The sequence below is a fragment of the Anabrus simplex genome, chromosome 8 (assembly GCF_040414725.1).
Source record: "Anabrus simplex isolate iqAnaSimp1 chromosome 8, ASM4041472v1, whole genome shotgun sequence".
NCBI classification, from domain to species: Eukaryota; Metazoa; Arthropoda; class Insecta; order Orthoptera; family Tettigoniidae; genus Anabrus; species Anabrus simplex.
The window spans coordinates 112,701,409-112,723,895 of NC_090272.1; the positions used below are offsets into that span (position 1 = coordinate 112,701,409).

At 38.4% G+C, this 22,487-nt stretch overlaps 1 protein-coding gene across 1 annotated transcript in view; it reads left to right on the plus strand.

The window, feature by feature from the left end:
- Positions 1 to 22,487, plus strand: part of LOC137501906 (small COPII coat GTPase SAR1A-like) — a 46,347-nt gene that overhangs the window by 1,079 nt on the left and 22,781 nt on the right. The window contains exons 2-4 of the mRNA XM_068229065.1: positions 1,738 to 1,851; positions 1,901 to 2,020; positions 11,314 to 11,379. Coding sequence (XP_068085166.1) covers positions 1,738 to 1,851; positions 1,901 to 2,020; positions 11,314 to 11,379 — 300 coding nt within the window. The remainder of the gene's footprint in view (positions 1 to 1,737; positions 1,852 to 1,900; positions 2,021 to 11,313; positions 11,380 to 22,487) is intronic.

Here is a 22,487-nt window from a genome sequence, read left to right on the forward strand (position 1 = left end):
TTACTCTCCATGATAGAAACCACTTCACAAACTCTCTCTTTATAATATTGGTTTAGTAATTTTTTAAATTGTTTAGTGTGTAATTCTGGTGGATTGTACAGAAATCAAATATATTACAATCCTACAGTTATCCTAAACAAATTGTTAATACATTATGATGGTCCAATTAGCTTCAGTATTGCTGCACCGAGCTCGATAGCTGCAGTCGCTTAAGTGCGGCCAGTATCCAGTAATCGGGAGATAGTGGGTTCGAGCCCCACTGTCGGCAGCCCGGAAGATGGTTTTCCGTGGTTTTCCATTTTCACACCAGGCAAATGCCGGGGCTGTACCTTAATTAAGGCCACAGCCGCTTCCTTCTAATTCCTAGGCCTATCCTATCCCATCGTCGCCATAAGACCTATCTGTATCGGTGCGACGTGAAGCAAATAGCAAAAAAAAGTATTGCTGCAAAAGTATCCTGTCCGACTCGTTGGCTGAATGGTGAACGTACTGGCCTTTGGTTCAGAGGGTCCCGGGTTCGATTCTTGGCCGGGTCGGGGATTTTAATCGCTTCTGATTAATTCTTCTGGCTCGGGGACTGGGTGTGCTTACAATCTCTATATGGGGTTGGTGCCAGGAAGGTCATCTGGCCGTAAAACAGGGCCAAATCCACATGTGCGACACAGTTCGCACCCACGACCCGACAGACGTGGAAAAAAGCAGTAGGGCAAGAAGAAGAAGATTGCTGCAAAAGTATCCTAGCTAACCTAATGGCAGATAAAATGGTTATAAAAACTCAAGATTGGAATGTATGTGTATGTTTAGTCCTCAACCCAAAGGCTGGTTCGGCTGTCATAGATGGCATAGGCATCACTGAAGAGGAGTACTAGGAAAATGATGAGTTTCCTGTTGCTTTCCTCACCGAGCCAGATGTTGCTGTTACATATTAGTCTGCCAAGCCCACTGAAATGCATGCGCCAACCAACCCTATGGGCAACATTTTCACACCATTCATAGCAGGGACTGGCTGCATAAGGAATGGCATTACTAACATCACTCACTCATACCTGTCACTTTCATTTTGTCAAAGCCAAGGATAAGACAGAGACAGATCAATGAAACAAAATTGCTCTAGCCTATACCCGAAGGCATAGTGCACTGTAAACACTGGGTCCCGCCAGCAAAGGCATAAGATTTGAATAGGTACTTATAAATCAGAAGAGTGCAGTGGATTATTGATGAAAGGAGACAATGTAAACCAATTCATGAAATTAGTGGGTCAGATGCTGTGCCTATGAAAACATCAAAAATGTAAATCTTTAAAGGTTGTGTTAATTTTTTTAGGGAAAACATTTCAGTCTTTTAATTGTTTGAAATATGCACATACATTGAAGAGTGCTTGTCCTAACTGGGGAAACAGAGGACAGCAAACTACTGTATATAGCATTGCATATGGGGATAGAGAGATGGGTGGTGATTTATTTTTAAACATTCATCCATTAGGTAAGCAGCTGTTGCTGCTACAGACCACTTTTTGTGCATGTTTTCTGAATATGCTTGTATTTCAGTAATAAATAGTAAGTAGACAGGGCTATAAAAATATTGATCTGTTACTGTACCTATAGAGTTCTCTTTACTGGCCTTAATACCCATGAAATTTAGAATTCTTCTCTTATTATTTTGATGTAAAATGTACCTTCCTTTTGTTTGTATTTCTTTAGAATTACTCTCATTCTCTTTTGTTTATTTTTATCAAAGGTTGGCATCCCACTAAGGGTAGATACGCATTCTTAGGGCTGGAAAATTCTGGCAAGTTCACATTAATGAGGGCATTATTAGAAGAGGGTAGCATCGATCCTGTTCCTTACACATGTAAGTTTATGCATTGTTTGTGCTGCATGCTTGTTTGTGATTTTCACAGGCTTGTGGAAAAAATCTGGAAAGCTGCTGTTCTTAGGATTGGATAATGCTGGCAAAACCACTCTCCTTCACATGCTCAAGGATGACCGCTTAGCTCAGCATGTACCAACCTTGCATCCAAGTAAGATATTTGTCTATTTTAAATTGTATCTAACAAACTCTTTCTGCTATCTATTATATGTTGTATAACAATAGTTATTCTTAATAATCATCCAAAATTGCATGCTTTGCTGTAGAATAAAATTCTATATAAACCTAGTCTGTACATATTGTTAAGATCGTACAAAATGTACATCTAACAAGAATTAAATGTTATCCTATTGAAATGTAAAGAAATTATATAAAAGGCAAAGATTTAGCTGGTGGATTCTGTGGTAAGCCTGTAGTAAGAATATTAGGATACCATTTGCTATGGAATAAGAGTGGGCAACTTGAACATATTCTAAGTCATGGCCCTCCTTACGTTCAGGCAGCTAGGACTACTGTATACAATCCACAAAAGGTCTCTAATCTGTTAGTGGAGAGATTCTGACTGGGACTGTGTGAGTAAGGTAGCATCCTGCTTTACTGAATTTTTACAGAACACGCTCAGAGCATTTTAAGCAAGCCTTGAACCTTGGGGAGTAACGGAGGCTCACTTTCAGTTGACAAGCAAGGGACTCCTTGGGAACAACGTGGCAAACAAAATGGAATTCAGTGTGCAGCCATCACTATTAATGGAGCTTATAAAAGAAAGTAGAACTGGTGAGTCAACAAAGAGGATGTATTTGAATGTGTTAGGAGTTAAGGAGAAATAACAAAGATAGGGGAGGTTATAAAGTGCTCTTAACATGTTTTAAAATGGGGAGGGTAGTTTGGGGTGGAACTGTTCACCAGGAATACTATTACTCACAGCATAGTTTCTGTTAGGCACGTAAATGAGCGAAAGGTATAAGCAGATTTGGCAGTTGGAGGAATTAGGACGAAGAATTGCCTTGGTACCTCTGAATGTATCTTCGAAAGGGAAGGAAATATAGTGTTTTGGTAAATCAGGTGAACTCATAATTGATCACTGGGCAGGTTAAAGGAAAATTTTCTCAGCATAAAAGGAAATCTGTGGATGTCATGAAAAACCGAACTCATAAGGAGGAAGACGATATTAGTGAAATTATGCTTAAGGAAATCTAAACGATTTGCAACAGACTTTCAAAGATAGTTTATATACTCTGTCGCAGCGTACTTGTGAGATGGAGTAAACCCGAGCAGCTGTCTCCCTCTACTGCCGCAAACTTGTGCTGGGAACGCTAGTAACATTCGTGTAAACATGCTGGCTCGCCGAGGCAAGCTCTGTTATACGAAATAAATACATATGCAAACAAGTGAAAATAATTAATAATAAAATAAATAAATAAGCTATGTTAATAAGAAATAAAATAATAATGAAAGAAAATCGCCCCGCTGTGGGTGGGGGACACAGACGAATACACCCACAGTATCCCCTGCCTGTCTTACGAGGCGACTAAAAGGACCCAGGGGCTCTCAACTTGGGAGCGTGGGTTGGCGACCACAGGGCCCTTAGCTGAGTCCTGGCATTGCTTCCATTTACTTGTGCCAGGCTTCTCACTTTAATATACCCTGTCTGACCTCCCTTGGTCAACTCTTGTTCTTTACCGACCCCAGTGGTATTAGAGCATTAAAGACCTAGGGAGTCTTTCATTTTCACGCCTTTCGTGGTCCTTACCTTTCTTCATCGGTTAATTCCTTTTTTGAAGTGACGGATTCCTTCTTTTTTCTCTCTCTCTCTACCCTCTGTGGGTGGGGGACGCAAAGACTACACCCACGGTACCTCCTGCCTGTCGTAAGAGGCTACTAAAAGGGGCGACCAAGAGATGATTGTATTAGAACCATGGAACTACTTGTGATTAGTACCGTCACCATGGGTCGCTTGCGAGTAATACCACTATGTTAGGTACACAATAGGTTTGTGATTAGTAGCAGCAGAGAGCAGTTCACTGTGGGTTTCCAGTACCTGTGATTAAAATAGTACCACTATATGTGAAACATCACAGGCTTATGTTGCCAATATGTGAGAAACAGCATGGATCTGGATGTTGCCTGTGATTAGTACCACTATATGAGCTACACCATGGGTCCACGTTGCATTTGATTTGTACCCACTATGTGAGGTGCACTATGGTTTTGTGTTGCCTACTAATGGCGCCATTATGTGCAAAACATCATAGGTGTGCGTTACCTGTGTGACAAACAATACTTGTGAGTAGTACTGTAATGTTTGGAACATCGTGAGTTTGCGCTACTTTTGATTAGTACCGCAATTTGAGAAACACTATGGTTCTACACTACTAGCGATAAGTACAGTACCATTATGAAGGACCATTGACCTGGATTTTGAACCCGTTTAGACAAACATTATCGATTCAGGTTTGTGCTTTGGAAGCAGTCGCTTGGTCAGTAATATAGTTTTCTGGGAAGGTGAGGCATTGCAGATCGGATCCACTGATTGTTTTAAATTCATATTCATTCATTCTTATCACGTTTTGAATTCTGGTCAGTGGATGAATTTCAGACATTTAAATTGCCCTTGCATTTCATCTCGTTTCGTACCATTAGGGACCGATGACCTAGATGTTAGGCCCCTTTAAACAACAAGCATCATCATCAGCGAAAGAAAATCAAACTGAACATAACATAAACTGACTCCCGGTTAGTCACTGTCTACGATGACGTCAATCTTTTGCACACTGTTGGTGTCGTCGTCCAGGTTGACGACAAAGCGTTCCATGACATCCTCTGCAAGGTCATAGAGTTTCCACATGTTGGACACATGACTTCCACCGATCTGGCGTGACATTTTGTAGCCCTTCCATCAGCAGCACTTCATTTCACCAATCGAAAACTTTACGTTATTCCGTGCCACGTGTCATTTAACCTGGATGCACAAAAGTTCTATATGATTTAAAGAACAATATTAGGGTGGCAATCTCAGAACTTGTCTTCCAGGTTCTATAGCAGCTGTATCTACGCAGTACTCGTTACAAGCAGCATGAATGTGCGGTGGAATTAAAGACAAAAGCTTTAATTTTTCTCCCGATAATCCCTCCAGAAACATCTGCTTACCGGACTTTATATTAAGGTCCTTTCACACTTTCGATATAGTGTGACCCCACTTACCGATGTCTCGTCAAAGTAGTAAATAGGCCTAGAATCCTCACAAAACTTCCTTATTTGCCTCAGATACTTGTGCCTCCACAACACTATTTCGTCCTTCGTATTTAATGCTCACTGGCGATTTCATGCAACAAACTTAGATTTTTAGAAGCCTATGCAGAGTTGAATGAGGGAAATTAGGCAAATCATAGTCCCTATTCACTGAAGATAAAATTTTGTTCAGTGTGGGAATTTCATTCCTAAAATAGAATTCGTGAATTTTTTACGAATGCTATCCTCTGTGAAATTGTCGTACTTTTCAGTAAGTTGTTTCACTTTCTGAGCTCCTGCGGTGTAACCACCTTCCCATTAGTTTTTGCCTCACTCCTTGCACGATAGATGCTGGCCTTAGAAATACCTGAAGAAATTGCAGCTAAATTCGTTACTTCATTAAGAGTACCTTCTGGGTAGTCTTCATGAAACTTAGTAAATACTGTATATTCAAAGCGCATTTCTTTTCATCACTGGTCAGTGGTTTTCTCTTCTGGTGCTGAATTATAGAAGGCCCAGGCTCAGCCATTGGATAAGAATTATCATAGATTCATAATTACGCTAAATATGTATACTGTAAATGAAACAAGTTTACATTGCATTGCACTAAAATGCATTACACAACACTATTATGGAAAAATTAAACCTGTATATATACACTAGGGTGTCCCTTATTTTTCAGAAAAATAAATTTATACTAATTTTTGGGGACTCACACCGTAAATATTTCCATTGGGTCAGATTTACTCAAAAATAAAATTACCTCTCAATAAGCCGATATTAACCTGTGCCGACTTGAGCGCAAAATTTGAATGTTAGGAATTACAGGTTTTGTAGTTTTTAGTCAGTGGAAAAGCTATTGATACAGGTTTAATATCTAATTTTATATTACAATTTAATACATTTTCACTCTTTAGACTGTATTATGGTTTTTAGTATTCTTGTGGATACTTTCTTTTCAGTGTTTCTTTCTTGCAACCTGGGTAGGCCCTACAGTGTCAATGTTCTTGAACACAGTACATGTTGCTTCTCCTCATCTGCAGTCAGTAGTCCATGAAAATCCTGCATTAATTTAACACCCCCATTCACCACAGTCATTCACAACTTTCAATTCCATAACTATCCTTTGATCTTCTACATATAAAATGTCACTCGTCCATGTCGAAAGACTTTCTGGAATAAAACTAGTGTTCATCTTCAGACAAGAGAACAGATCTCTGCTTTTTGTTGACATAAAGTTTATTGTTTTCACTGAAATGAAGATAAGATTGTATTACATGTATATACGAATTAAAAATTAAAGAATGGTAATCAGAATAAAATTAAACTTACCATATAATTGTCCATCTAATTCTTCACAAAGAGAAATATATCTCTTTTCCACGTGTTGATTCTCTCTGGCTAAATTTGCTACCATTTTTGTTTTCATTTGTATGTCTACATCAGGGTCAGCCAACTGCGTGTACGTGTGATGTCAGGTAACACGTCACACACTCTGCTCGGGCAGCGAAACGAAGTACTTAGTACTGTAACTGAGAAGTGAAGGCTAGAGGGGCGAGGGGAATCACAACGTCATTCCTAGGGGGAGGCCCAAGGGCTGCAGGTAGTACAATGCGGTTATGTGTAGTACATATTTCTCTCCACATAATTTATTGTGACGTAACTTTGTTATGAAGTAGCATCAAAGGTATAAAGCAACTTTATTTCTACCTATACAAACTAAACTTGCTTTTTCCGGTGAATCTTCGGAACTTACATTCAACACAAAATTGCTGTGTTTGACAATATCACCCACTGTAAAAATAGTGCTAATAGTAACAAACAGCACAGTTTTACTACAAAAATAGTACAGAGAGTAATCTGTAAACTCAAAACATAAGTTTTACCTCATGATATCGATACTCGGTTGCCACTCGTGGGTTTCCTTGATTTTTTATAGTCTTGTTTTGTTGACTAGTTTTGCAATATTTGGAGTTAATGTTTGAGGAAACACTAAGTTTAAAGCACACCTAAAATCGTGACCTGACAACTGGCTTCTCTGTTTTAGTTTTGTTGATTTAAAATAGAAAAGATTCGTTCACAGGCATACGTGGAACCGAAAATACTCAACATTGTTAAATTGAAATAATAAATATGGTAGTTTAACCTATTCAATACAAGTAAATAAGAGATGTAGAGATTACATTCTTATTTAATTAAAAGTGGAAATGGTACCGGTTTCGACCCCAGTCTGGGTCATCATCAGCCGATTATAACTCGAAAAACAATGCATAAGTAAGAAAGAAGTTAACGGTCAAGTCCACACAATATCAGTTGAAGAGGCGATATAAAAATGACTGGGGTAGGCACTGTAAAATTCAGACAAAGTGGAATGTAAGTCACTTAAAAGACCGGTCCCATGTTAAATAAAAGTTATTAGTAACACGTAATTCGTATTGAATAGGTTGACCTAATAGATATCTCATCTCTGTAAAACGAAATGGGTCATCGTATTTGACAGGCTTCAAGTATATTAGAACGAAGCTTGGTGAAACCGGCTATAAACATAATTGTATTTTGGAATGTATATGTGTGTGTGTTTGTTATTCAGCCCAAAGGCTGGTTTGATCATCCACAGCTGCACCAACAGCTTTCATAAATAGCCTAGCCATCACTGAAGAGGCATACTAGGGAAATGAGGAGTGGAGTAGTTTCCCATTGCTTTCCTCACCAAGCCAGAAGTTGCTATTGCATATCAGTCTGCCAAGTCCACTGAAATGCATGCACCAACTGACCCTATGACCAATATTTTTACACCATTCATAACAGCGACCTGCAGAGTAGTGTCCTTTGGACTCTCTTATATGCAGATGTCACTCTTGCTGATACCACCAGAAGTGCATTGCAGCGTAGAGTTGAAGATTGGAACAGCTGTCTCTTACAATACTGTCTTAGACTGAACAAAATGATGTGTGATACATTCAACACTTGTCATTATTAAACTCACACTGTGATGCTTGCTGTTTTACTGATACCTCACAGCAATGCTTCAACTGTGCAAATATTCAGTATTGTTTGAGAGAATCACACTGACTTGTGACCAAATATGAGTACAAGGACTCATAGTGCTCTCCTAGTGGATAAAATCAAAAATGTTATCATGCTCTGAGATCTGCTATCAAAAGCAGTTTTCGGAGAAGGATCTCTGTGAGCCAAAAGAAGCAACTGTGTACATGCTCCACGAAAAGTAACTTATGTTTGCGTGTGTAATGCTTCTGGGTTTTTTTAAAGAATAGAGCCACATTAATATGGTAATTTTTTTGAAATTACATATTATAATTTGCCAGAGATGTCTCATTCCCCACTACCTCTTCTGAGATTCACACAACTGATGATCATCTTTGTAGGGTTGGGCAGACCGGAACATTCAGTTGTTTCGCAACATTAGGAGCTTGAGGCGGAGTGTTTCAGTACAGTGTGCCAGGACACGGGACACAGGACTGTAACTGCGTCATAGAGAGAACTTCGAGAGGCAACATGATATGCTCCGCATCAGCTGGAATGTGCCTGTACCGAACGTGCTGTGTCAATGCCGCACTAGATAGATTAGTTGGCCTTGGCTGTGTCTGACTGTCGATACTGGCTGTGTGCCGCCCTGTGCTGGAGTGTAAACATTTTTTCATCCAGTTATATCTTTAATTCCAAAGCGATGACATATTTTTCTTGGGCTAAAGAGTTTCCTTAAAGTCCAAATTAATTTTTAACGTCAATCCGCGAGAAAGTGTTGAGAGAAATTTTCAAGATATTAAAGAAAGTAAATGGAAGTTGAGAGGGAAGGAATTCGAAGCGCAAAGAGCATAACAGCACGAAAGTAATTAAACCGTACGAAAGACGGTAAACTTTGCATAATGTCACATTGGAGTCCTGTTCAGGACTCTTTTACTAGAAGAAAACCGGACAGAGTGAAATGCAATTTATGTTCTATTTTGTATGCAAAGGGACACTTCAACTGGCACAATGACAAGACATTTCAAACTTCAAACATCCCACAGTTTTTATTTTTGTGTTCCGCTTGTATATTGTGTACATGAAAGAGCATTGACGAATGTTTCTTCAACTGTGCGAGTATACTTTTAATTGGTGAAAATAACATTGTGACATTTGTAAACACCTGTACTGCCACTGTAAACGTGACAAGTGCATTTCTGAATGAATGAAAACATTCTTATCCTAAAAAGAAAATTTAGACATGATTTTTTGGGTGAGTATTTCATTCAGAGTTCCGACTGCTTTCTCACGTGCCGTGAAGTTTTATCCTGGCCCTAATTACTCACAATACAGGCCAATACATTCAACTGGCACAAATACTTTAGAATTAGTTACTTTTAAACACCTGCACTGCCATTGTAACAGTGTTATGTGTATTTCATATTGACCGGAAAAATCTTAACCTAAAAGCGGCCTTTAAACGTGATTATTGGGCGCGAATTTCAGTGTTCCGACTGTTCGTTCACGTTCCGTGCAGCTTTATACTGGACATGGCCATAACTACACACAGGCACACAGCATGTTCCGTACAGGCACATTCCCGCTGGCGCGGAGCATGTAATGTTGCCTCTCGAAGTTCTCTCTACACTGTGCAGTTACTGTCCCGTGCACCCACTGCACAGTTCAGCTAGTAGGTGAAGGGCAGTGCGCTTCAGTGTCTCCGTCTCGCTTGAGAATGTTTCGGAACAATTGACACTAGGTGTTCTGGAACAGCGGAACATAACTGTGCACCGGCACAGTGTGCAGAAACAGGGACATAGTCCCCAACCCTACAACTTTGAAGGTTGGCATTTTTTGATATTAAATAGATACGAAACTTGTTAATGACAGGTGGAATATCATGCGATTTCAATAGATGATTCATTATTTTAGAGATTCTATAAGGGTGACACAAAAGTGAATTTCTCTTAACATATTATGCAACCATTAAGACAAGGATTGTTGTTGTTGTTGTTGTTGTTCTTCTTCTTGTTCTTGTTTGTGCCAAATGAAGTGCTGAATATGGTTTTACAGCTCAGGTACTGCTAAGTTCTGCAGCATTTCTAAATAGGCTATTGAAGTAGGTTTCTTTTATGTATTAATCCAATACTTAAAATTCCTCCCTAGACACCAAAACTTTAAGCTTTTTCTCCATTATCTTACAGGGGTTTATATTGCACCAATAAACACAATTGTGGTAATTAACACCTCCGTTTGGTTTGAAGAGTGCCCCATCTGTCTATAAAATTGACTGCCAAGTTTTTGAGTTTGCTTCATTCCAGATGACAACTCACAAACTCATGTCTTCTCTCATAATTATCTTGTAATACGTGAAGTAATTTTGGGTGAAAATCCTTTAATTTTAAATCTTTTAGGATTCTGTACAGGCTGTGAGATATGCCCAACCAAGTAGAAGTATTCCTAGTTGACTTAAGACTTGCTGCAAATGCTTGAGCTACCAGTTGAGCATGTCTTCATTTCGGACCTGACATCGAGCAAATCTTGATACATTGCTAATTTTTTCAAACTATTGAAGTCAGGTTTTTTCAAATGTTTTCGTGTTGGAAACGGTACGTCAGGGAACCTCATACTTAAACAGTACATTTGTGTGCCATTGCAAAGAACATTGCAGAACACACATTCCACTCATCAGCAAAAACAACAGCTGACTCAAGACTGATTCACAAATTAATTGAGGAGCTTTCTTGCAAACACCACTAGTCATTTTTAACACTTTTTTCTGTTTTTCTGTAAATTCTTATTAAAATGATGTGCTCACGCAGTTTCAAATGTAAATTGGGCTTGAATTAAATGATTTTTGCACGGTTTCATACTGGAGCACAAAAAGGTCATTCTAACTAGAATTTTATTTTAAAAACAAAAATGTGTAAAAATTACTTCAGTGGTATTTGCAAGAAAGCTCCTAAATTTGTTTATGCAGTGCTGCAGTCTATTGTTACTGAATTAAAAGCTAAATCTAAGCATATATTTTCACCTTATTTAGCCTACTGAAGAAGAGGATACTAACATTTGCAACACCTTATATTTCCTTAAATCCAGTCCAGATTTCCATTATTGTGGCATATTTTGAGTAGTATTATTTAAATGATTCTCCTTGTTTATGATATATTATTTGGTTTCAAAATTTATTGATTGTGTGAAGGACATGAGAACATTTATTCACATGTTGTTTCCTTGTTTTTCATGCAGCATCAGAAGAACTGTCGATAGGAAATATGCGGTTTACGACTTTTGATTTGGGAGGTCATCATCAAGGTATGTTAAACTCTCAAGTGATTTTATACTTTCATATCCTATAAACAATAATAATAATACTACTACTGTGCTACTTGTTTGTTCATTTTTACCCAGAACTTGTATTAAGTGTTGAACTGTTGGCCTGTCACTCCAACTCTTCTCGAGTTGTGTAGTTTTATTTTTCAAAACTTTCCTAATTGACCCAAGAGACTAGTCTTTGGGCACCTTCCAGTTTGTGGAATGTCAATTTTATCTAAGAATTTGAGGTTAAAGCCATCCGAATATTTCTAGATTGATTACCAGGACTTCGATTTATATGTAATAAAAATGGCTAAATATGTACATACATATGGACTACACACATGCCTCGCAACAATTTAAAGGAAACTCGCGAAGGTTTAACAATCTTACATATATAACTGCTGTTGCTACAGTTTTTTTTAGAGAAGGGGTGCATATTTTAATCTTTTCATGAGAATTGCCTATTTGCAAGGCAGTGGGTTACAAAATGCTGTTCACCATCTGTAGATAGTCCTTTCAAAAATCACTTATTGTACTTAGTCTTAAGTTTACAGATGAAGACATACGATCTGGTGACATTTTCATTGTTTATTGCACTGAATGAGCACAACACTCAAAACTCATACACAACTGTTATTGGGTCCTGAAGTACAGTATAGAACGGATGTAATGGTTAGTCCACACCAAAGTTGCAAAAGACTGGGAGACTGAAAAAAATCAATTTTATTGTATATTTAGAATCAAATACAATAGACTACCATACATAAATGTTTATTTTAGAAAACCATATTCATTTAGTGATATATTTTCGGTGGGAAATATATATCCCACTGCCACTTCCCGACAGCTGACATTCTCGGGGTGTTCATTGGGATAATAATTTCCCACCTAGTAAATTACGTAGTATTTTGCACAAGTAGCATAATTTTCTGGCTGAGGCTTTTGTTCTCCAGTATTTCTCATAACAGTGTCACTGTTGAGTAATTCGTCTTCTGAAGAAAGGATTGAGTCGCGGTCTGGATCAGCCAGCAAGTTGTCAGATAATCCTAATTCAGAATCATCTGACTCAGGTCGTTCTAATAATAGAGACCTACAGCATTTCCTCTTCGCTCTTCCTTCACCACTGGTGGAAGGTTCCATTTCTGGCTGTGAATTAGATCTCCTTCCTAAGAGAAAGAAAATAGAAAGCTTATAACTCAATTTTTCATCAATCAACATCATGTATCCAAATGCCATCACTGCAATTGTTGGCACTATACAGTAATAATATTTTAATAGTCAAGCTAACTGCTAAATAAACTTACCAGAACTGAGTGAGCAATCTTCAGCATCACTAGCATCGCTATTGCCTGCTCATCTGGAATTTCCTCTTCTAACCACTTCGCAATATTCTCCATATTCCTTGGCAATAAATACGGGAAATCTACAAAATAAGCGTGTAAACATGTTCATGTGTATCATACTACAAATTAGACCCTATACCCAGATGCTAAAGTGTACCTTACAGCCTTCAAATGTACACCAAGGTGTGTATGCTGATAAACTGGTGTGAAAAATCTACATACATGACTTCAAGTTGCTATAACAACTTTGCCAAGATAGAGAACAACAAAATATTGCATACACAAACAACTAAATATGTAATTCACTGATATGCAGTCCGATACTTGTGATCTGTAGCATCCGAATTTATTTCTGAAACATCGAAATTTGTAAACAAAAATTTAACCTGAATCATTACTTGACATTTAACATTTATAACTGTAAATCAATGATTCAAGGTGTAAAACTAAAGCATAATATTAGTTGTGTATATGTTACAGAAAACTATTCTTACCAATTAGACTTCCTCCTTGGCTTAGGTTTTCAATAAATTGCTTCAGACTTGCCGATTACAACACAGCATCTTCTGTAAAGAACTTCAAGCAACCAGAGGGATATATATTTCCCACCTGGTAACATCTGACTTGCTGATCAAAGAGTAAATATGTGACTGAGGCAATTTATGCACTTCCTGTGTCCAGCACATGAAACTACATGATACTTGCACGTTGGGAACTAGATATCTCCCTGGAGCACTGGCGTAGAAACTTAAAGGGTTAAGGGAACAAAGTTAATGAACAATGTTATTGAAAACATTTCTCAACAGGTCGATAAACTTTTGTTAACAAACTTCAACATTGTGTCCACACCAAAATAGTTGTTTGCGAGGTTACAGTTGATAGGGTCAGGAAGAAGAAAATACTTACACCTCAGCGTTCATTATTTTAGTGATTACAATTAGAGAAAATTGCAGGCGCGAAGTGTGGCAAAGAAAAATACTGTAAAGGTGAGTAGAAGTAAGTTTAGAAAGAACACTTATGTCAAAACTTTTAATTCATGATGCAGCAGACTTTCAAAATTCTCTTGAGAATGCCCCCGCATGACTCAGTTCTTGTTGACAGTAATTGGGTCTGAAATTGCAAATAATGATCCAGATTATCGAAAAGCGGGCTCCACTAATGACGGGCTATTTTTTTAATATATATAGATAGGCTATAACTTTAAGATTCCTAGCAACTGGTGACATTTCACTTATATACCTATTTGACTATGCCTTTGCTGGGGAGATGTATTGTTTAGTGCCCTATGTCTTCTGGTGCGAGCTAGAATAAATTTGTTACTTTTATTGACCTGTCTGTCTCATTATTGGCTTTGACAATATGAAAGTGACCGAGGGATGGGTGATGCTAGTAATACCATTCCTTATGCAGCCAGTCCCTGTTATGAATGGTGTGAAAATGTCACTCATAGGGTCAGTTGGTGTCTGCATTTCATTGGACTTGGCAGACTGATATGTAATAGCAACTGGCTCGGTGATGAAAGCAATGGGAAACTATCTCACTCCTAATTTCCCTAGTATGCCTCTTCAGTGACGCCAAGGCTATCTACGACAGCTTTTGGCGGAACTGTGGAGGATCAAACCAGCCTTCGGGCTGTATACCCAACATACACCTATTTGACTAGAGTATCAAAAACGATCAGTTTCAGTTATTGTGTCTTAGGTGTTTGGAGCTTTGAAGGTGTTTATACAACAAGGAATTGGGAAAGGTATGAAATAAAGAAAATCTCCATTTAACCTAGTTAGGATAATATTATTTTGATGATGTACAGGCGGTTGTTGGGACATTAAGTAATTCAGTGAGGAGCGAAGCTGGAAATGAAACTAAATGAGAACACAGCTAAAAGAATATCGTACAGAATTAAAGGTACTGCATATTAGAACTTTCGCTTGCGATTTGATGGTCAATTTTTAGAAGTAATAAGAAATCATTGTATTCTGCGCTACGAATTTGCTTGCTCTAATTGTGTCCTTTTGCATGTGCGAACTGAAATGTTAACAAAAATACAAAAGGTTATTGAAAAGTTTCATTCAAAAAAATTTTAAAAAACTTGTTTATCAACATGCTTGAAAAGTTAATGTACATGCTATTTCGTTTATTAACATCCAGAAATGTTCATGAAAATTGTTCATTAACAGTGTTTATTAACAAAGTTAACAAAAACATCTTGGTGTGGATGCACCTTAAGGAATCCTATTGTCACAGGTGTTGATTGACAAGGGCAGAGTCAAGGCCCAGCAATAAACGATAGACCGGGCGAGTTAGCCATGCGGTTAGGGGCGCGCGGCTGTGAGCTCGCATCCGGGAGATAGTGGGTTCGAATCCCACTGTTGGCAGCCGGGAGAGGGGAGTAGTATTTGATAGTGCTGAATGTGAGAAATTGTGCAGAGGAGACTATAGTAATATGGTAAGATGACTCAACAGTATCCGGCTCCATTACTAAATGGTTAGCGTGCTGGCCTTTGGCGGGGTCGGGAATTTTAACCATAATTGGTTCATTTCGCTGACACGGGGACTGGGTGTATGTGTCGTCTTCATCATTTCATCCTCATCACAACGCACAGGTCGCCTACGGGCGTCGAATCGAAATACCTGCATCTGGCGAGCCGAACTTGTCCTTGGACACTCCCGGCACTAAAAGCCATACGCCATTTCATGACTCAACAGTAAATGATGGTATAACCATGTTATAGATGGAATTTAGCAGTCCGTGAAATGATAATGAGGAAGGCGCTAGAGATGGATGAAATTAGTTTGGAAATGATAAAGGCTGCTGGACTTGTTGGACTACAATGGGTGTGCAGATTGTTAAAGAGCATACATGTGCCAGACGACAAGAGAATACAAAGGTTCATCAAATATAAACAGGATTTTTGTTCCTGAACATAAACACTTGGTAGGACTGGCCCTGTGCTTCTGCTGTGCTTACGCAGGACCATTAGGAGTGGGAGGAGCATGCTGTTAGATATTTCCCGACGTTTCGTCAGTAACGCTCACAATATTGGAGCAACCCCTCCACTGCGCAATGCATAATTATAAAATTTCTTGCTCGTAAAGGAGTTTCAGCTTTGGAAATTTGCCGGGGGTGGACTGCACAGTCCAGTGATCAAACATTGTCAAGGCGCGTGTGTTTGCCTGGCATAAAAAGTTCAAGGAAGGACGAGGACGTGTGGAAAATCAGAAACACGATCGCCGTTCTCGGACCAGCATTACACTTAGCAGTATTTTTACTATCGCTTATCATAGTATGCCTTTGTATAAAGGTTTTAGTTTAAAGCTTGAATACACTTTTTTTTTTTTTTTTAAAGCTCCTCTGTGGAAAGATGAGTTAATTGTGGAAAAACGCAGCCATTAGTAGCAACGTGTTGAATCGAATCTTCTAGAACTATAGTGAATCGTAATTGGCCAGGTGGAGCATGTTACAAGCAAGGTCATTAAAGATATTGTGTGACCAGAGTTTCTCAGTCCAATGTGGGACCTGAAGCATGAAAAGAGATAAGGAACCCATTAAAAAATGAGAAGATTTAAAGGAGGAAAATAAGACAAAGATGTCGTTTAGTTAAAGACTCGCCTCGTTCAGCTTAAGTCTGAGTGGCGTGGCGGAGGAGGTGGGGGGGGGGGGGCATTGTGGTAGAGGAGAATACCGTGGAAAGGTGTTGCATGGGAACACGAAAGATCAAGCTTTTATTTGGAAGTTTGATGTTTGTAAAAACTGTAATGAGAATGTCAAAAAGAATTTTAGGTTTTTCAGAAATGTCATTCAAATTTATGTTGGAATTGAAATATTGGTCCAGATGCATGTAGCAATTTTCGATGGTGTCAAGTTAAGGGCCTTTACTTAACGTTTCCAATATCTCTATGTCTTGATCTATACTAATAAATTTGTGTTTTAAATCTTGTGCGTGTTGGCCCACTGCTGAAAACCTGTTGTACTTAATTGTGTTGACGTGCTCCACATACCTGATTTTGATGCTCCATCCAGTTTGACTGATATATGAACAATTACAGTCATTGCAACGACACCTGTAGACTCCTGATTTTTAAAAAGGGTTGGTTTTGTTTATTGGAGTGGAATTTTGCAAGACCTCCGTATTTCTGTTGTTGGTGTGGAAGGAGACGTTGACGTTACGTTTTCTCAAGATTTTAGTGACGCTGTATATGTCTTTATTGAAAGTAAAAGTTGAAAACATTCTAGGGCTAAATTTGTCTTTTTGTAATGTTGATTTAGGACGATGTCTGAATTTGTTAATTATGCTTTCAATAAATGCCTCGTTAAAACCATTAAATCAGCAGTAGAGACAATGATGTTTAACTCTTTATTTAAATTGACTTTGGTCATAGGAATTTTGAAGGCGCGATCGACCAAACTATTGTAGGTGGCACATTTATGGGTTTGGGGGTGTGATGAATCTTCATCTTATCGTTGTCGCTGTGTGCTTAGGTTTTCTATAAATCTTGTATGAGAAGGAAGAGAGAAGTCTGGTTACCGTTAAATCAAGGAAGTTAATTGATCGGTTAGTTTGTGATTCTAGGGTGAATTTAATGTGAGGATCTATGCTGTTAAGATTTATAAGGGTGGCCAGCGCATCAATGGTGCGGTCGTCGAGAATTATAAAGGTATCATCAACATACCTAGCCCACAAATGTATGTTTGCAAATTTATCATCTTTTTCAACAGCCGTATGCTCCAAAAAGTCTAAATATTGGCTAAAATGCCGGAGGACGGCTACTCAATCGCTAAACCTTCTTGTTTGTAAATTACAGTGTCAAAGGAAAACAACTTTAAAACAGACATGAAATTGAGAATTTCGAGTTTGCTTAACTGGCTGTTAGTATTTAGGTTCTTTTCAATGATGGAAAATAGTTTGTTAGTTTTTATGCTCGGATACTTATTGACAATGTCAAAAGAATGCAAAGAATGGTACGGTTGAAGATCAAAGCTATCTAGCTTATCAATTAATTCTATAATGTTCTTACTGGCTTTACTAGGATTAAATTTGTAGTGTTTCTTGAGAAGTTCCTGAATGAATTGAGATAGCTTATATAAGGGGCTAGGCCTATAATTAATTATACGGCGAATAGGGACATCGGCCTTATGAATTTTTGGCAGCGCTTTTGCAGTCAGTAAACTCGGATTCATGTTAGTTAATCGAAGTTTTTCTTGTTTTGTAAAAAGAAAAGAAGTATTCTTCAAAGTCTGTTTTACGTTACGTTGGATTGATTAAGTTTGTTTTACGTTACGTTGGATTAAGTTGGCTCCTTCCTAATACCATAACTGAAAAAGAATATCGCTAAAAAAGTTTTTTGTTTTTTCAATGTACTCTGTTTTATTCATGATAACCATTGTATTTCCCTTGTCTGCTTTTGTGATGAGTTGATTCTTTGATTTTCTTCTTAAGTTTGAGGATGCATTTTTATTTCCGCTAAAGATTCATTGGTGTTGTTAGAGTTGGAAGAAGTAAATATTTTTTATTTAATAACCTTTTTACATCCATTCTTACTTCTTTCAAGTCCTGCAGCATTTTACTAGTGGCTACTTCTGATTTTGTAACATGTTTGGAAGCTGTATTAGTTACGTTAGAATTAGGCCAGTTATGTTTCAGACCTTTCGAAAGAGTTAAATTCTCATCATCTAGGATAGTGTTAGATATATTAATTAACGGAGTATGAAATTGTTTAATTAAATTGTCGGGAGTACTGGGTTCTTTAGTTGTTTTTGAGAGGGGTTTGAGTGACATAGTTTTTCTCCGTATCTTACAGCAAACCAAACGAGGTGAGTCTCTTACTAAACTACATCTTGTCTTATTTTCCTCCTTTAAATCTTCTCTTTTTTTAATGGGTTCCTTATCTCCTTTCATGCTTCAGGTCCCGCATTGGACTGGGAAACTCTGGTCACACAATATCTTTAATGACCTTGCTTGTAACATGCTCCACCTGGCCAATTATGGTTCACTATAATTCTAGAAAATTCAGTTCAACATATCGCTACTCTTAGCTGTGTTTTTCCACAATTAACTCATTTTTCCACAGAGGAGCTTTTTTAAAAAAACTTGTATTCAAGCTTTAAACTAAAACCTTTATACAAAGGTCAATTTGACATTGTGACTAGTAACGTCACACATGACCTCAAGTTTTTAAACATGGCAGAGACTTAATCAAAAATCAACATTTAAGTGTTTTAATCTTCATTGTTTTACACTGACGTCAAGATTCTATCTTGTTATAAATAGAGGGCCTTTGCCTTCAAGCACAATAATTTTGTGTATTTTATCTAATTATTGATCTTTTAAGTGTAAAGGATTATGTATTGTATTTTATATTGTGAATATTTATTTGGCCTATCCAAAGATCGGCTGATGACTTCTAACAACGTCGAAACCGGTACAGAGTAACCAAATTAAAATGTTGCAATTCAAACTGATCAACATAATTATTTTGTATTGAAAAGGTGGACCTTTTGCAATTCTTATGATATTACTATATGCAGATGATTTTGTGGTCTGGAGAATAAACAGCAAAGAAGTGCAAGAATAACTTGATGCTCTGAGCTAGAAAGTTGAAAGGTATGGTATGAGAATCAGTGCAGAGGCAAGACCATGATATCAAGAGGAGAAAGACAAGGGAAAGGTATTGTGAAAATTGGTGGTCAAAGCCTTGAAATTGTTGACATTTTCAAATATCTAGGGAGTGAATTCGTATAGAATACAAGGCTGGACATGGAGATTAGCAAGAGGGTGCAACAGGGCAATGCATTCTACCGTCGTGTTGGCTACTGAGTGTATGTTCGAAGCAGTGCATCGATTCATGCAAGTTTCCAAGTGGATCGAATCACAGGAAAGGCGAGCTCACAGCACACAATTCAGTTGACTCGCAGCGGACAGTGCTGAATGGCTCACTCATGGATCATAGCTGAGGAGTGCAAGTGTAGGAACTGTGGGTGTGGCCAGGCATTAAGGAGTATGAGGGAGGAGTTGGAGAGTTTGAGGGAGATAATTAGGATTCTCTCAGAGGACAGGAAGGAAAGTAGGCCTCCCTCAAACAATGTAGGTGTAAAGAGGGATGGGAAGGAAAGGGGGTGAGAATAGTAGAAGTCAGGTGGTCTAATGTTTTAAGGGGAAGGAGATTGCAGGCTAAGGGCTCCATTCAGGATCAGATTTCAGGACAGGTGTCTGTGAGAAACTTTTACGAGTCACTGCAGTAGAACAACCAAGGAAAGATAAGAAACAGGGAACTGTTGCTGAGAAGTGTGGAAGTAGGAGGAAGGGAAAAGGCAAGAAAGGGAAATGTGGAGTAATGGATAAGAAAAGACAGGTGGAACAGTGTCATGGGAGGGAGAAAAGGGAGGAGGAAGTAGCTTCTGTAGCTGTCAGGAAAGATAGGACTGACCAGGAGGGGAAGGGATCAAATGAGGTGGGTAAGGTTGAGGCACTTGTCATGGGAGATTCCATTGTTAGGCATGTGGGGAAAGTGTAGATGCAAGTATAATTGGTGTATTTTGTTACCTGGAAAGGGATGAAGAAAGGAAAGGAAAGTTCAGAGAATTTCAGACTTTACACAACAGAGATTAGGGAAATTCTGAAGCATGTGCCTACTTCGATGGTTATCACTAAGAAGGTAGGAAGAAGATAGGATTTTGCTGCAGTGGGACCCTTCGGTTACTTCATTCAGGAGTGAAATTGTTAGTAAGGATTCTCAGGTGGGAATTTTGAAGACTTACAAAATTCCTAAGTACAGTCTAAGTGCAGATGTGTCCTGTCTGAAAAGATAAAAAGCATTGTCATCACATTTCACCACACTCCTCAGTTAAAGGGAAAACCCAGTCATCAGTTTCACCAAACAAAAGAAATGAAACTAGTGATGACACTAAGGATACGTTTATGTTGCAGCTTCGCTGCTGGCACATGGATGCTCGCCCTAGCATCTCACTGCTGACTATAGCCAGGCTCCTGGCCATGGAGCTTTTACCGTGCAGCAGCTCTGCGCGCGTGCTGCTGGCAGCTCTCAGCTGTAGTCGAAAATTCAAAACAGAGGAACTGATAGTTAGAGGTTGTTATTTTGCATGATTTGATTATAGATATAGAGGGGATGAACACAGGCTACGAAGACGTACTTCCAAGAGCTACCCCGTTGAGGAGAAACAACGCAGTTCCAGTTGAAGCTTTTGAAGTGCAGAATAAATTGAGTTTTTTTAACGAGTGAGTCGCAGTTCTTTTGGCGAGTGTATCTTGCAATAATTTGGTGTACTGAATGTGAAATAAAAAGTGTAAAATGCTTCACCTGGATTTTTCAGTGCATTTCTACTGCGGGAGTTGATTGAAGAATGAAGCTACAAATGCTTCATTTCGTTATTTAATAGTATACTTTTGAATAATGTAAAATAAGGGGTTATGGAGTATCTCATTTTGACTTTAGTTAGATCTAAAGAAAATGTGTTTTCATTTTGAAAAAATAACAGTCGAACTTTCCATGAAAAACAAGGTACTTCATACAAATCGCCTGCTTGTAATGATAGAGGCCCCCTAAATAACAAGAATAAAAGAACAAAGTTGACGTAATCGTTCCGCATTCTTTTGCCACATCATTCCATAGTTGGTGATGACGATGATGCTTGTACGAGATGAGACGAATTGTATTAAAAGTTATAATTAACCCACTGACTAGGATTAGAAAAATGATTATGTTGAGGAAAATTATTATGAATTTAAAATAAGTAGTGGATCTAATTTGCAATGCCTTACTTTCTTCTAAAATTAAAGAGTAAAATGTAATCATATTGAATAAGTCACTGATGTAGAAGTAAAATAATATATTTAATTCAAATTAAAAATACACAAAGTTAAACACATATTCAATAGAATAAAATAGTTTTTTGCTATTTGTTTTACGTCGCACATACACAGATAGGTCTTATGGCGACGATGAGATAGGAGAGACCTAGGAATAGGAAGGAAGCGGCTGTGGTCTTAATTAAGGTACAGCCCCAGCATTTGCCAGGTGTGAAAATGGGAAAGCACGGAAAACCATCTCGAGGGCCACCGACAGTGGGATTCGAACCCACTGTCTCCATGATGCACGCCCCTAATTGCATGGCTAACTCGCCCGGTAGAGTAAAATAGTAGTTAACAATAAAACAGTTAAAACACAAATAGAAACTTCACTTTTAAACACGATAAAACAGGCCTCTCCCCCTTATAAAACATAGAAAAAGGTTACTGGCCACTCGTCATCTCGTCACTCCTTTTATCCCATATGAACCTCTTATGATGATCCGCATGCCGCTGGTTCCAAATCGCATTGCGTTCAAAGACAGGTTCGGATAGCAAGTGATCACTGAACGTGTGTATAGAGTGCGAAGAGACGAAGAGTGGGAGAGCGGGTGACCTTGAAATAACCAATCACAGTCCAGGTTACAGGATAGCTGGCGATGTGCCAGATTGAAAATCAAACGTGTTTGAGACCATGGATGTGGCGCGAGGATAGCAGCCAGCAGCGCAACTATGAGCCGGACTCCAAGGTAAAAGCACCGATTGAGATCCATTGGTTTGTTGCAGCATAAACGTACCCTAAGAGCCATGCTTAGTCACATGAAGAACGACTGTTCGTGTTCCTTTCATCAAATTTACATACATATTTTTGCCTTTCTCTATCAAGTTTTATGGATATATTTGAGAGTCCAAGCGTAGCTCTTCAGCTAAGTATAATGCCAATATAAATGGTCCGTTA